This window comes from Perca flavescens, chromosome 11 (genome assembly GCF_004354835.1).
Source record: "Perca flavescens isolate YP-PL-M2 chromosome 11, PFLA_1.0, whole genome shotgun sequence".
NCBI classification, from domain to species: Eukaryota; Metazoa; Chordata; class Actinopteri; order Perciformes; family Percidae; genus Perca; species Perca flavescens.
In genome coordinates, this window is record NC_041341.1 from 10,725,050 (window position 1) to 10,742,066 (window position 17,017).

Here is a 17,017-nt window from a genome sequence, read left to right on the forward strand (position 1 = left end):
ACCGTAGGCTAACGTTAGCTGCTGCCAACTGTAGTGTTAACTAGCTAACCGTAGGCTAACGTTAGCTGCTGCCAACTGTAGTGTTAACTAGCGTCCCGTGCGGCGATGTTTCAGTTCCCTCTAACGTCCGTTTTCGGAGCATCAGAGAGAAGCGCAGGCATTTAAGTGACACCTAAATAAGGCACCGAAATCAGCGTTGCTATTCGGTCCGGTAGATAACGGTCGTTAAAGCACCGTTGGCGTATTAGCACCGGGTCTGTGCAGGTTTGATGGATCGCGTACAAACCAATAGAGTGTCGGAATGACTATGTTTATACTTCTCATCCAACCACAATCACATTCACTCTATCCGGATGGAGCGATTTATCTGGATAGGGTTTTTTGTGTTATTTTTTTAACGATGACGAGCTGGAATGAAAACAAGCCGAACTGAAATATGAGTGACGAGGCTATTTTTAAAATGTAAGGAGTAGAAAGTACAGATAATTCCGTGAAAATGTAAGGAGTAGAAGTAAAAAGTATGCTGTAAAATAATTACTCCAGTAAAGTATAGATACCCAAAATTTCTACTTAAGGAAGGTAACGAAGTATTTGTACTTCGTTACTTGACACCTCTGGTGACATGTTGTGTCTCTACACCTGACAGACTGAGTTATGTTAGAGATAAAACTGCAGTAGAAAATATGCTTACTGAAGTCTGCTGCAGAGTTCACTGCGCCCTTTGCCATGTCATAGGTTGGTTAGTATGATTATCATTCACTATTTTATATTCTAAAAAAGGAAATGTAGTTTTGTGAAATAAATTAGACATCACATGAACGAAGTTGTTTTGTGTTTCTGAGAAATGTCTCTTGATTATTTTAGACCATGTGTCATTACGTGGATCAGCTGCAGAGCTCTCCTCTATCAAAGCCAACCTGACTGAGCGTCTCCAGGCCAGTGATAACAAGTCTTCTTCCCTGACTGAAGAGAGAGACCGGCTGAACTCCAGCCTCACTGAAATGGCTAAAGAGTTGGACAGGCTTAAACAGAGTGAGTGCTTGTGTCTGGTATTAAGATTTACTCGCTGTAACATTTTTACTCAGTCACCCTGCATTGTGATAAGCTATTTTTAGTATGTACTTTTATTAGATTTATTAGTTATAGTCCAAATGAGACATTTTATGAATCAAACCTATATTAACGAAAACAATATGATTGTAGACCCCTGGAAAATGGCCTCTTTCCCTGTGTGGTGCTACATTGTATTCTCCTCACAGGTGGCAAATTACTGTTTTATACTGAACGCCAAATTTCCAAACTGCTGACTCAGCTGTTAACTATTCTCTCTCGCCTTTGCTTAATTTCACAAGAGTCACACTTCATACGATGATCACTAGTAGATGAGGTAATCTATATGGTGCAAAATCTTTCATTTCTTAAACTTGTTCTGGTGAAATATGTTATAATTATAGTCATAATCAGTCAGGAACACTCTGGTCATAGTTTTAACCATTTATTGCAACAAATAGAAATACAGATATGCTTGGCGCCGGTGGCTCCGCTCTTGGTAATGCTTCCTGGACCAGCCAAGCAGCATGCTAAGCTGAAACAGGGAGTGCCATGCAGAAACCCCCCTGTATACAAGAGAAAAAGAAAGACATTGAAAACCAATTTAAACTTTGAGTCATGTTAGGACTCTGAACTAGGAAGGTGGAGGCTGGGGTGGTGGAGGCAAAACGTTTCAGCAGCAGTAGTGAGTGAAGCAGCATTCGTGTAGCAGGGATCAGTGAGAGGAGAGAGTCATATTCAAAAGGACCACCTTGATGTGAGAATGGCTGTGATTGGTGTGTGTCTGATAGGAATGATATTTCAATCAGCGGGCGTAAGACTTCCGTGGCCGTCATGAACTAGCGCTAAGCTTAATGCCAAGTCAATCAGGCAATCAGGTTAAGGGTAAAAAACAAAACAACAATAATTTGTATTCAAGTCTGAAACTACTTTATCTGACAAGGTTATCTGGGGCATTAAAGGGTCAGTCATTGAAAAAGTTGACATCTTCAGAACTAACTTCAAGGACCTAGACATGCTTTTTGTTTATCTGCGTGTAGTGCATCTTGTTTGTATCTTACAGAGAAAACGTGTCCAGCCGGATGGAGGATGTTCAATTCTTCCTATTATCTCCTCTCTGCTGAGTCTGGTTCCTGGGAGAAAGGCAGACAAGACTGCAGAGAGAGAGGAGCAGATCTGGTGGTGATAGAAAGCTCTGAAGAGCAGGTACAGTCCATGATAGTATACAGGATTTACTCATTTTCTTCAGGGTAATATTTAATTATGATAAAGCATGTAAACTGCACATATATTGTGGTTAAAATAAATTATGGATTTCTTTAACAGATGTTTCTCTCTGAATTCATAACAAAAAATACTTGGTATTGGATTGGTTTGACTGACAGAAATGAGGAGGGGACCTGGAAATGGGTAGATGGAACTCCACTGACTCTGAAGTAAGACTTAACTGTAATTGTATACAGACATAACATATATAACTATATATTTTATATTTTGAATACTAGGATTTAATTGCTTTGAATTTCCAGCAGACATTTTTCACAAGCATAGATGCTTTGCATGCATAAATATATAGATCTGTTTATTATTGATAATAAAATTCGACTCAACCTAAATTGTTCCTTCCTTTGCTTAAAGGTCCAATATGTAATATATTTACTGTAATGAATCCCAAAATGACCCCAATGCATCATCAGATATTAAGGAAACATTCTAAGTTGAAATACAGTCTTTTATTACAACTATGCTAATGCCAGTATTTTATCCTTTTGAAATTCCGTGACGGAATTTGTGTTTTGTGTTTGTGTGTTGGTATCAACTGCCCAGTTTGACAGCCAGGCCGGGTTGCCAAATATACCTGTAAACACGTAAACCTAGCACGCTACAGCTGTAACGTTAGTACAGCCATGAAAGAAGCAAACAAACAAACAGGATCAACAGAGAGATTCTACCCGACCTAAAAAAAACTGCATGTTTCTAACAGTTGCGTGACCAGAGACGTAACAAACCCTGGGCAAATATTGGAGATGTATTTGAAAGATGGAGACAGCTTAGAGCCCAAAATCACACCGAGTTGGCTAATTTCCTCCTGAACAGGTAAGGTAAGCATTAGCTTTAGGCTAATTTATAACAGCTACTAGGGACAGCCATTAAATGTAATTTCAACATTTGTTTAGCTAAAGTACCCAAGTTGGTTACTCACAAAAAAGTAAAATCAATATCAATAAAAATTGAGACACAGCCAGTAAAGTGATCCCGGCTGGTACTGGCTAACGCCGCCATGCTAACCCTGCTAACGTTACCGGAGGAACATTGGGAAGAGAGGACCGTGAGTTTGCAGTGGGTTTAGCGATTGTTGCCGTAATTCTAAGCCAATAAAGTGTGTTCAGTTGGGTGGAGAGGACAGCAAGGTAGAGTTATTCTTAGCAGTTCTCACCATAATTCTAAGCCTAAGAAGCATGTCTGTCCATCGGGTGTAGAGGACAGCAAAGTTGTTGCATTTTTAGTGGTTCCTACCATAATTCTAAGATGAAAAATGATGTCTGTGGGATTCTATGACTGTCAATATAGCCAGCATCTAACGTTAGCTAACGTTACTCCGCTGTGCTGAGAAGTAATGTCTGCTATGTGAGACAAGCGTCTAGCAACATTGTTGTGGATGCTCCTTCAGCGCTCTTTGGAGGAGGGTCTGGCAAAAGTAAGGTCTTGGGATAAAATTAAAACAGGGCCGACAATGCCAACTAGGTTTTGGCTGAGGCCTAGGACCTCTTAAAACTACCAAGTTTCCAATTTAAAGATACAAGATTAAACAGGTCCTTTATATCGGGGGAGAGTAGTTAAAACCAGTGGTGTTTAAAACAGTGAGTAAAAACCAGTTTGAGGGAGAAAAGATTTATTTATAAAAATAAATAAATTTATTAAAATTCCTCCTTAAAAGAATTTAAAGGAAAAAGCACAACCAACTAAAATCAAGCTAAAATTGTTCAGCAGAACAGGAGTGGGAGGTTAAAATGACAGTCCACGGGTCTCCGCCGGCAACAAGCTTCTTCTGGCTTGGCTCCTCTCCTCGGGCATAGCCTGCAAAGGAGAACTCAGGGCCAGTCAGACGTCCTTTAAACTACCACAGCTTCGTACACTACACACTACAACAAACACCGGTCTTAAACGAGACTTACGCGGAAGGGACAAGTTTCACCTTCTCCCACTGTTGCCGTTAGTGATCGGTCCCCAGGTGCATGTCCTTAATCCTGATTGCTACATGCCTGATGGAGGAAGTAAAACCAACATTTAAAAACACACAGCACACATTTCAAAATAAAAGCATGCAATAATAAAAGATAAAAACAGAGCAAATACTAAAAACTCAGCAAATCCAAAGTAAAAGTAAATAAAATGCTTAAATAAAATCAACTTCCGCCCCGTGACACATATACCTCAAGGTTTAGTGAACTGATAATCAATTTTTGCTGCGGACAATTGATGCCCCAGTCATCAACCTGGAGAGCATTATGTGTAGAGTGACCGGGACAGTCCCAATTTTAAATTGCGTGTCCCGGCAAAAGTCTGTTGGGACACTAAAATGTCCCGGTTTACACCAACCACTTTGGAATTGTCCCAGTTGTCAGCGATTACATAACCGACGTGGTCTTATTATAGCCCGATCATTAACTAAGTTGTACTCTACTGTTGGCAAAATTGTCTAATCTGTCTGTCTGTGTCTGACCTGGGCTGGCACATGTTCACGTTAAAAAGCGTGTGTATGCACAAGCACTACGGTCACATGCAAAGTGTCCTGGTTTTAGTTCCGGGAAATCTGGTCACCCTAATTATGTGACACAGAGGAACTGTGTTCATGTCAGAGATTTGCAGTATCATGATTCTCTTTAATTAATTTGTTAGGAACTGGAGGACAGAGCAGCCTGATAATGGCCGTGGAGATCCACAGTGGGGCGAAGAGAACTGTGTACATATTGGACCTTACACCACTGGGTGGAATGACCTGTCATGTGAAAAAGTCATATACTGGATCTGTGAGAGACGTTGGTGTATGTTTTGAGATCATACATTTGATAATGCTTTTTACAGTGTAAGCTATGATCTCCATCATGTGATGATATGCATGTGTGCTTGTGTGTCCATAACAGGGTATCAGTGAACACAAAATACTGGGACTAATATGTATGTAAATGCCTGATTAATCTATATATAATATAAGCAGCAATGTAACCAATTCCTCTTCAGTCTAGTGTGTGTCACCTGGGTGTACATGGGGACTGTTGTTTGCAATCAATAAATAATCCTTTAAAATCAGAGACAAAGACTGGTGTGCATGAGGCTTTATAGTAAGAGTGATTTTCATCATACAAACACTGTTAACACCATACAGTACACATACATGGTTCAACATAATTTGCTCTTACTAGTGTATCGCTGTGTGTATTTTGACCATAGTGAATTTTTGACCCCGGTTTAAGAGTAAATGCCATAAACCTATTCTTTGTGAATATTTACAATCATTTCCACAAATAACCAAGCAGACCTGCCATGTTGCACCATCTAAATTTTCTTCAAACCATTTTCAGCATGTAACGTTAGCTTGGTATCTCAGAGATTACGGTTGATGTTCCTCAAAGCGATCGGAGTTCAGAGTGTAAACTCAAAGAAAGTAGAAGGTGAGGGACATCTGGTGGAACTTCTGGCTGCTCCAGAACTATCAGGTAAATGAACCGTTGTTCTACTTTAACAAACCTGCACATTATGCTGAATATATACTATGATGAAGTTTGACCCTGAAATAAAGTTGACTTAAGCTGTTTCCTCCAACTACTGTATTTCTCCCACATTTGGCCTTTTAATTTAGAGGACTTGCTGGATAAAGACATTTACTTTTACATTTACTAATTTGGGTTAATCAGTCACCAATGCACCTAACTATTACGAGTCATTTCTCAAATTTCGCTTTAAATACATTACATGTCCATTAAAGAGAACTTTATAACAAATAACATTTATAAAGTATAATGTATTTCTATGTAATTTCTTTAAAAACAAGCTTCATTTTTAATACACAAGCAGCAGTGACATGTTTTGTCTCTACTGCTGACAGTTAGACTGAGTTATGTTGGTGATAAAACTGCAGTACAAAATATGCTTACTGAAGTCTGCTGCAAAGTTCACTACGCCCTTTAATATGTCATAGGTTGGTTATGATTATGTTTCACAGTCATGGGGCAAAATAAGGAAATTAAGTCATGTCAAATACATTAAACATGACAGTTGAGAAATGTCTCTTGATTATTTTAGAACATGTGTCATTTTGTGGATCAGAGTGAGTGCTTGTGTCTGGTATTTAGATTAAGTTGCTGCAAAAGTTGTATTTATTCACCCTGCATTGGGATGAGATCTGTTTATTATTTACTTTATGATTAAGGAACCAATTTCTGTCAAAAATTAGAAATTTAATGAATCAAACCTAAATTTATGAAAACTATATATGGTTATAGACTGGCTAAATGGTGGCCTCTTTCCCTGTATGTTGCTACATTGTAATCTCCTCACAGGTGACAAATATCTACTGTTTTATACTGAATGCTAAATTTACAAACTGGTAACTGGCTTCATCAAGTGTCACTTGTTGTTCTTTGTTATAATGGTAGCAGATTTTTTTTGTTAGTATGTGTAGTCAATAACAGAATTACAAATATTTCTCAATGTTCTTTGAGTCTTCATCAGCATATTTCAGTTAATTCTGCAGGAACCCTCTGTTGTCTTTTACCTCCCGTCCACACAGCTACCTTACACGCGTTGTCTGCTGGTCTGAAGATAATCTTCCTTTCTATTGTACTCTATTGTTAGGCTTCTTATTACACCTCTTTACAGGATCAGTAGATTTCCAAATGCATTATTGCTCATTGGTTCAGTACGTTGATGTCTCTCTATTTAAAATGATTAATTAGATTGACACAATGTACTTGAGTTTAGCTTCACAACATTCATGCCCGAGGCAGTGTCAAAGTCAGAGGAATCCCGTTGGTTTGTCTGTATCACATTTTGTGCCAGTCCATCCAACAGTTGTCTTAATGTGTCTTCCAGTCTTAAATTGTCTGAAGGTGTCTCGTCTAACTAAGAGCAAATTAGCATTTCCCAAAATGACCTTGCTAGTTGCTTAAACAATATACATGTATAGCAACGACCAACCGAAAACCTCCTTGCTGTTTTCTCTGACCAAGGTAAGATCCCCCTGAGGTGGTGACAGGGTCCAATTGGTCAGTCAGGACAGAAGACAAACATTTCTCTCATTTAAGGTGGTTTATTATAGCTTGAATAATAACAGCAACTTGTATACATGGAATAAAACAAAAAGATTACATGTCACACCCATCGATGTGGACCACCCTACTTCACCTTGGGGCTTCGTAGAATGGCCCTGATTCCCTAAATCAGACAGGTAAGTTGTGAATAGGTTCATATAGTCATATATGATAGATAAATAAGTAAATAAATAAAAGAGAAGTTTCAGTTTTTTTATTACAAATGATCATTTGGTAATATGTATAGATCATTTTAAATGTAACAGTAATGATTTTCATTACATTTCCCATTCCCGCAAAAACAAATGCTTACATTTGAATTTCAAACTAGATAAACTCTGACTCATTAGTCTGCTGCTGGTTTCAAGATAAAGCTAAACTTTTTCCAGGTCTTAACATTATTTTTTTCATGCTGTTGTGGAGCTGTGCTTTTTGAAATATAGCGTCATCCGAGGAGGGTAACCGGCAGGGTGCAAAAATGATTACTTATTTTTCCGTTTTTGCAGCAAAACACTAGAGACATCGCCATTGTTTGTTTTTTTCGAATATGTTTGCACTGACTGCAAGCGGACATTTTGTACTTATGCAGCTTTCAATCATAAACTTCTTTGTTTCTTTAAAATGTGCTTCATTCTCAAGACACAAGCAACAGTGACATATAATGTTTCTACTGCTGACAGTTAGACTGAGTTATGCCAGTGATTAAACTGCTGTACAAAATATCCTCTGCATACTAAAGTGTGCTGCAGAGTTTCACTACACCCTTTCTAATGTCATAGGTTGGTTAATTGTGATTATCTTTCAAAATAAGGAAATTAAGTATTGTGAAATCCATTAAACATGTATAAAGGGGGCATTCATTCATTAAAATAATGACATCTACAGAAATAAATTCAAATACACGTACATGATTCTTGTTGATCTGTAATGTATTTTGTTTGTGTCCTACAGATAAAACGTGTCCTGCAGGATGGAGGATGTTCATGTCTTCCTGTTATCTCCTGTCTGGTCAGTCTGGTTACTGGGAGGACATCAGACATCCTGAGGCTGGTGGCGACTCTTGTGGTTCTACAGCTGATGAGGGAGGAGAAGATGAAGGAGGACAAACTGCTCTGCACTCTCTTCTGTCTGGAAGACTCCCCTCAGCCAAGGTCTGTCCAAAACCAAAACAACATTAAACATACTAAAATAAATAAGTTTTTTTTGTTGGTATTTGTAAAAACACATCATCTGAGTCGAGACTTGAAGGCACACCCTGCAATCAACATGCATGTTCAAAACAGGTCATGTAGGGAGGAAAACAAGTGTGATGTCCTATGTTAATGAAGTAAATCCTACTCAACCTTACTCACATGAGGTAAGATTAGAAATGCATGTGTGTTACAACTTATAAAAAGTTGTTCAAAAACCCAAGATATGATGAATCCATAATCAAGCATAAAGGCTTCCATTGTCAGAAGAGGAACTGCAAGAATGGAAATGGAATGGAATGGAAATTGATTTATTTGAAACAGGGACAATGCACAAATAAACATTAAACTTGTTAAACAAGAGAATATGTCTTGGGCCAGGTTATAGCAACAATTGCTAATTTCCACCTGTAGTCACTGGGCAGGTATGATAAATTTAAAACAAAACAATTTACAATTTTAAATAGAAATATTACAAAACTATATATAAATGACATGATGTGCATAGTAATTAAGAACAAACTGTTTAGTAAAAACAGGGGCGCCATCAGCCCACTCACTCTCTCTTTCTCTCCCCTCCCAGCACGCACACTGAAAAAAAAAAAAAAAAAAACTTCAGGAGCAGCTTAGGCACATTAGAGTACATTCTACTCCAGATATTCATTCATACAAGGATACACACACACACACACACACACACACACACACACACACATTCACACTCACATACACACACACACCCACATAAATACAGTATCCTATATATGTGAGCAAACTTGTTTACTCAACAACCAACTCTTTGTTAGGCATGAGAAGGTGTGAGAATTTGTACATAAAATATGTTCCGTGGGGAGGGCATTCCACTGCCTCATGGCAACACATGAGAAAGAGGAACTCCCAAATTGGGTTTTACGTTGTGGGATGCTACACTCCCCCCTTGTAACGCTTCGAGTTGTTCGCACCGTTATTTCGGAGCAGAGTGTTACAAACCTTTTCAGAGGGGGAGCAGTAGCACTGTATATGATTTTATGTAATAAAGACACATTTGAGTGTTTTATTAAATTATCAAAACTAAGTAGATCATATTTGACAAGTATATGACAATGATGATAATGACGAGTTTTTTTGTCATGAATCTTGAGGCAGTTTTTATACAAAGATTCCAAGGGTTTTATGACTGTTTTACAGGCCTGAGACCAGGATGTAATGCAGTATAAAAAGTGGGGAATGATCATTGCATTTAAGTATGTGGTTGATGCTTCAGTGGTGAGAGAGTTTCTTATGTATCTAAAATTAACTAAATTGAATTTCAGTTTGTTGCACAAATTTTTAACATGACCTTTAAAACTGAGTGTTGAATCTAGAGTTACCCCTAGATATTTAAATCTCTCCACGTGTTTTATATATTGGCCGTTTACTAAAATTTCAGGATAAGTTTTAAGTTTAGATCGATTTGTGAAGAACATGGTTACAGTTTTTTCAACATTTAATGTAAGACACGAATGATGTAACCAGTCACTAACCTTGCTCATGACGCTTGATAATTTCTTTGCTACGTCTATTGCACTTCTCCCATGGGTATATAAAACGGTGTCATCAGCATACATAACAATATTTATGCCCTTGCAAACCAAAGGCAGGTCATTAATATATAAACAAAAGAGCAGTGGCCCTAAAATTGACCCCTGTGGAACTCCCACAGTGGATGCAAGAAATGTAGACAATGTTCCATTTACTTGCACACATTGTTTTCGATTTATCAAGTATGATTTTATCCAATTTTGGACATTTATGGAGATATCATATTTGGCCAGTTTGTGTATCAGTACCTCATGGTTAACTGTATCAAAGGCTTTATGTGTAAATCTAAGAAGACTGCTCCCACCACTCCTCCTTGATCTAAGCTAGTTTTAATTTCTTCAAGGAAGTAGCAGCATGCAGTTTCAGTGGAATGTTTTTTTCTGAAACCAAATTGCATAGGATGAAAAAAGGACTTTGAGTCCAGATGTGCTATTAGTTGTTCTGCCACAACTTTTTCAATAACCTTTGATGCAGCTGGGAGAATACTGATGGGTCGATAATTAGAGACCACTTGAGTATCTCCAGATTTATGCACAGGGGTTACAATGGCAGGCTTGAGCACACTAGGAAAGACGTTTTCATTAAAAGACTTATTTATAATCATGGCTAGAGGTATCATAATAGATGTCTTGTGTTGTTTTAAAAAAGCAGTATCACAACCATATACATCTTTAGCTTTGCTGTTAGTTAAAAATGAGATTACATTTTCCACTTTCTCTGTGTTAATAAGGGAAAACTTGAAAGCAGAATCATCATAGGTAAAAGCTTGTGTGAGTTGAGTTTTCGGAAAACTTAAACTCAATTTTTGTACTGAATTTATGAAATACTCATTAAAACCTTCCCCAACAATCTGGTCATCACCCTGGATACAGCCATCCACCATAAGTTTTAAATGTTTATTTGCTGATTTTTCCCGTCCAAGTATCTTGTCAATGCTCTTCCATAACTTTTTGGGGTTTCCTTTTGCCTCATTAATAACATTAAGGAAGAAATTTGCTCTAGCCTTTCTAAGTTGTTGTGTGACAATGTTTCTTAAACTTTTAAAAATCAGATGATCAGTATTTAATTTTGATTTTAAAAACTTTTTCAAAGAAGCATCCCTTTTTTTCATTAATTCCCAGAGTTTTGTGTTGAACCAAGGTAGATTATATTTTTTATTTGTTTTCCTGCCCCTTTTTTTGGTGTATTTTAATATAATGTCTTTAATAGTTGACATTAAATCAGCACAGGCTGGCTCACATGGCATGCTACCAATGGTGTTATGCCAATTTACTTGCTTTATTTCATTTTCAATGAAGGCCATGTCCTTTGGAGCGATAAAAGGCATGGATTTCCCCTTCATTGAGTTCTGATTTTTAAAGCGAGTTTTTGACAATTTTCTGGATGCCAGAGTAAGATTATGATCTGATAACCCAGTAATGAGGTTATAAATCTTTATAATTCTATCTGGTTTATTTGTAAAAATTAAGTCTAAAAGCGTTTGGGAAGACTTTGTTATTCTTGTGGGTTTATGGATTATCTGCGTCATCTGACAAGTTTTGGCAATATCTTTAAGCTTTTTCCTACGTGTTTTGTCTTGCCAGTTTAAGTTGAAATCACCCATAAGAATAACTTCCATTTTTCCATGTTGTTTAAGTATGACATTTAGACAATCATAAAACTCATTTGTGGCAGTAGGGGGGCGGTAGACTGCAAAGACAGCAAAATTCATTTGGGGAGATAGTGTAAGGTTTACCCCCACGCATTCCAAGTTATTTTCTGGAAGGACTATTTGCTGACTTTGAATGCTGTTTTTCACATATATCAGGACTCCACCCCCTTTCCCTTTCCTTCTGTCCCGTTAGTAAACATTATACCCTTGGATTTTAAAAACAGATAAAGGGGTTGTTTGGTTAACCAAGTCTCTGTGAGGCATAAGTAATCGATGTTTGAATCAGTCAGTAAATGTTCAAGTTGTTCAGTCTTTGAGATAATGCTACGTATATTCAGGTGTCCACCGAAAATACCTTTTGGCTTCGTTTTTGCGTCCCACAACACGCTTGCATGATTTACAGTCTGAAACAGTTTCATCTGCTGCTGTTTGAGGCTTGATGTAGTTTGTGTGGGAATTGTTGGAGGAATATTACCTCGAGTTCCTGCACCGGTAAAAGCAGCACACTTCGCCGGTCTAACGATGTCAGGATTAGCTGTTTGGCAAATGTCCAAAGGCATCGGTCCAGGACTTGGCTCGGCTCCGCGAACACCGAGGAAGGAATATGGCACTTTACTCAAACACAACCTTAAAAAGTAACTTGCCTGGTTTAAGAGGACTGTGCACAAATATTGGCTGGCAAGAACACTGGAGCAAACTGGAATAAACTGCGATGGATTGGTGAAAAAATAGCTTAGCAATAGCTTAGCATAAGGGTCATCAACTAAATTTTTCCAAGGGCCAGAATTTTTCTAAGCAGACACTCCGGGGGCCAGACTTTCAAATAAAGAAAATAACATTTATTTATACCTAATATGCCTATTCTTGTTTGATATTTTCACTTTCTTACTGAATTAATGCTATATTTTTTTTTTTACATGTATTAGTCTGAGCAAACTCCTAAAAAACATGGAAACTCCATAATGATACATGGCTCTTTAACTTGAAAATGATCTCAGACTAGGAGGCAGTTCACTGAGGAGTGATGATTAAAGTCTGTGATTATGGAAACATGGTTGTTGTAGTATGCAGTGTCCTGATTGGTGGGAAATGCTTGCAGAAAGAAAGGCCCGTTGTCAGGTAAAAATGTCACTGTCAAAGAGGCTGAAGCGAAAAGTTAACATGAAAAACCTAATCTTTAATAATGAATGGACTGATAAGCAGGCTATGCATTCGTCACGTACGCCTCATTTGCAATGAAACGATGCTGTTGCAAAATAATACAACCAGCATCATCATCAAGAATGAAGAACGCGAACATAACGATCGCGTCATTCACGTGCATATTAAGTAGCCACATGCATCTAATTTGTTCTTATAATACAGCCATAGATTTACAGCTCCAGCGGAGAGGATGGTCTGTTGAGCCAGCAGTTGAGTTTATAAGAATTTGTCAAAATTTCAAGATTCCCAGCAAACTAAGATAAACAGTTAGATTACAACCTGACAGCTTTTGTTTTAGCTTGTTTGTAAAAATTCACTATTTGCAGAGTACAGCTGTGTTCGCATAAAACAGCGCGGTAAACAAGAGTGGACAGATAGAGCAGATTGAAATATCGCTTCCTACATGTTTTTGTCTGTAGACCGGTAAGTGAGTATTGATAAGTATTGACTTTTAACTCACAAAGTTTTTATTGTAGCCTACTTAAAGTAACGAGCCTATAACCAACAAGAGTTTCATCATTTACATGTAGTGCAGTCTGTGCTGCAGAGCTGACCTAGGAAATGGTTGACATCCTTGTGAGCAATGGAGGGAATCTATGCCAATGGTCATTATGCCAAACGTGTTATCCCAAGACCTTCGACAAATCAGATGGGTAAGAATGTGAACATGTGTATGTATTATCAGGCTTTTCTTCACTGCACAGCGCTCCGAGAGCGGGCACAAGCATGTCTGTGTTTTGTCTGTGGACACAGCAGTGTGTATCGTGCCCTCACCGCCGCTGTGTGATCACAAGCCATTGTTGGGCAGAGTGGAAAGGGCGGCAGCTGGCCGCTATACTGGGGATGAATGGCAGAGCCGAAAATGTGTATTTGGATCCAAATGCTGAAAAAAGCCCACCAAGCCGGAGACTCTCACAAAGCTGCTTAAGCAACTGGGAGGTGAAGAATACCTAAAGATGCATTAAAATTTCTTAATAATTTTTTTTCTTAATAATTGTTTTTAAATAATAATCAACAATGTGGTAGCTAAAAGTAATCCGTTTTTTTTCACCAAATAAAGTATTCATTTGGAGGGGGGCCCAAAAAATGCAGTACACCTAGTGTAATCTTACTTTTTAATCTGGCGCTGTCTGTAGATAGATTAAAAAGGGGCGTTGTCAAGGAAACTTCTTTTAACACCTCTGAAACTTGTGACTTCCTCTGACGGTAAAGCGTTGCATAACTGGAACCAACAAGAATATATATGAATATATAGATCACTTACATTTAGTTCAGTCTGTGCTGCAGCGCTGACCCTTCAGGGTCCATCAGTGATGGATGACATCTATGCCAATGTTGAAAATGACAAGTCTGTTTACCCAAGACTTTCAACAAATCAGAGAGGTAAGAATGCTCAGTCAGACAGAGAGGCTGACACACTTATATGTATATTATCATCTAATTACTGTTGTATGATTAAATGCTCTTCTCTGTGTTTAGGTCCCAGGAGCTCAGAGAGGAGATTTCATGGAGCTGTTGTTCTCTGTCTGGGGCTGCTGAGTGTTTTCCTGCTGGCTGGGATCATCGGCCTCGGTGTCCACTGTGAGTTTAAATCACATTCAGATGTTAAAATGTATAAAATAATTGTTTTGTAAACCATCAGCAAACATCATTTGGATGGCTATTATAAAGTTGGAACTGATGCTTATAATATTTAGTTAATAATTAATTAGTGGTTTATAAAGCATCAAGTTACATTAATTTGGCCCCATTAAATCTTTTTTTGTGATCTACAAAAGATATGACTTTATTATTTGTGTTCTGATAATCTAAATATTGTTTATAGATGCTTTACAAAGTGTGTATTAACCATTAACAAGGTATTATATTTATCAGTTGCAAATAATAGCATTATAATAGCAATCCAAATAATGTTCATTGACAGTTTACAAAAGATTTCTTACATGCAAATCATTTCATTTCACTTTTTATAACGTATACATGAAGCTACTATAGGACAGCACTCCAATTTGATAGACAACAGACGTTTGGGGCAGCGCCCTTCCTCAACGTGTGCACAGGCAATTCCAAACAATACTCCACACACAGGTGGGTTTAATTATACAACCAATACTGCACAGGTGGAGTAAATCATCCACAATTAGCTCATCAATCCCAACGGAGGGAGCCCCAACCAATCCACATCACGGTGAGGAAACACAAACCAAAACCTAATAAGCAGTGACAAATAATGTTGGTACCTGAAACTGAATAAAACTTAAATCTACAGGAAAACCAAAACCAAACTAAATCTACTTAAACAGGCAAAATAAACCAAGGTAAAATAAAATATAAATTATAGCATTACTAACAATTATCATCATTAGCACTGTTCTATTCCAAAAGATGTAGATGCTTTCCCTGAATGTGTGTTACTTTCTTTTTACTTTAAATCCAGAATCTCTTTCTGATCTGTGTTTGAATCACTGTCTTGTGTTGATTTTCTCATTTGCGTTTGTTTTTGTTTGTTGTTTTGTTTTCATTTAGAAAAATTATACACAGAAAAGAAATCTAAATGAAACAGGGAAATCAACAAAACAATCATTTCATATTTAAATTCCAGCATCAACTCATTTGTCTTTTTCGACACAAGCAGCAGTGACATTTTGTGTCTCTACAGTTATAAGCGATAAAACTGCAGTAGGAAATATTTGTACTAAAGTCTGCTGCAGAGTTCAATACACCCTTTGACATGTCATAGGTTGGTTAGTATGATTATCTTTTACTATCATGGAGCTAAAAAAGGAAATGTAGTCTTGTGAAATACATTGGAAATTACATGAATGCAGAAGGTGTTTTGTGTTTCTGAGAAATGTCTCTTGATTATTTTAGACCATGTGTCATTACGTGGATCAGCTGCAGAGCTCTCCTCTATCAAAGCCAACCTGACTGAGCGTCTCCAGGCCAGTGAGAACAAGTCTTCTTACCTGACTGAAGAGAGAGACCGGCTGAACTCCAGCCTCACTGAAATGGCTAAAGAGTTGGACAGGCTTCAGCGTTGGTCCAAACAGAGTGAGTGCTTGTGTCTGGTATTTAGATTTACTTGCTGTAACATTTTAACTCAGTCACCCTGCATTGTGATGAGATCTGTGATTGGACTGTACGATTTGAGGAAAATAGGCTCAGCCCCCCCGACCCCTTTAACTTTTCATAGGTTGGTTAGTATGATTATCTTTCACTATCATGGGGCAAAAAAAAAAGGATATCAAGTTTTGTGAAATAAATTAGACATGACATGAATGCAGAAAGTTTTTTGTGTTTCTGAGAAATGTCTCTTGAAATGTCTATTGATTATTTCAGACCTGATCAGACTAATTGAAGCCAAATGGTGGGTCAACTGAATGTAAGGCCTACATATATCCCCTCATCAAATGTGTTCACCATTTGCCTGAAAAAGACCCAGGAGGGTCGAAATGTTGCAGTTATATTAAATATGGGAGTTTAAAGCAGTTTTGCGGACATTACATTTTTTTCTCTTGTTTATTTCCGACCATGCCTCATTACGTGGATCAGCTGCCAACCTGACTGAGCGTCTCCAGTGAGAACAAGCTGTCCTCCGTGTCTGAAGAGTAACATTTTTATTCAGTCCCCCTGCATTGTGATGAGATCTCCTTAGTTTTTTCTTTATGATTTAGTAGCCAATTTCAGTCCAATATTAGAAATTGTATGAATCAAACCTAAATTTATGAAAACAATACATGATTATAGACCCTGACAAAATTGTGTCCTCTTTCCCTGCATGCATTGCTACATGATATTCTCCTAAGTAATTCTCTCTTGTCTGTGCTTGATTGCACAAGAGTCACAATGTATAAGATGATCATTAGTAGATAATAGATATATCCAAAACCAGTCAAGTCTCAAACCATCTGATAAGGTTAAATTAACCAAACGAGCACCATCAATAAAAAAGTTGACATCTACAGAACTACATAACATATTGACATGAGTCTTGTTGATCTGTAGTGTATCTTGTTTGTATCTTACAGATA

The 17,017-nt window shown here is 37.7% G+C and overlaps 1 protein-coding gene across 2 annotated transcripts in view; it reads left to right on the top strand.

Moving 5' to 3' along the window:
• The window catches only part of LOC114564478 (CD209 antigen-like protein E), an 8,232-nt gene extending 2,869 nt beyond the window's left edge, over positions 1-5,363 (top strand). The window contains exons 3-6 of one of the 2 annotated variants that reach the window (XM_028591842.1): positions 865-1,032; positions 2,114-2,256; positions 2,377-2,486; positions 4,951-5,363. In XM_028591842.1, the coding sequence (XP_028447643.1) occupies positions 865-1,032; positions 2,114-2,256; positions 2,377-2,486; positions 4,951-5,107 (578 nt within the window). In that variant the 3' untranslated portion in view covers positions 5,108-5,363. Of the gene's footprint in view, positions 1-864; positions 1,033-2,113; positions 2,257-2,376; positions 2,487-4,950 lie in introns of those variants that run through there. The other variant, XM_028591843.1, reaches the window with a different exon arrangement.
• The last annotated feature ends 11,654 nt before the right edge of the window (positions 5,364-17,017 follow it).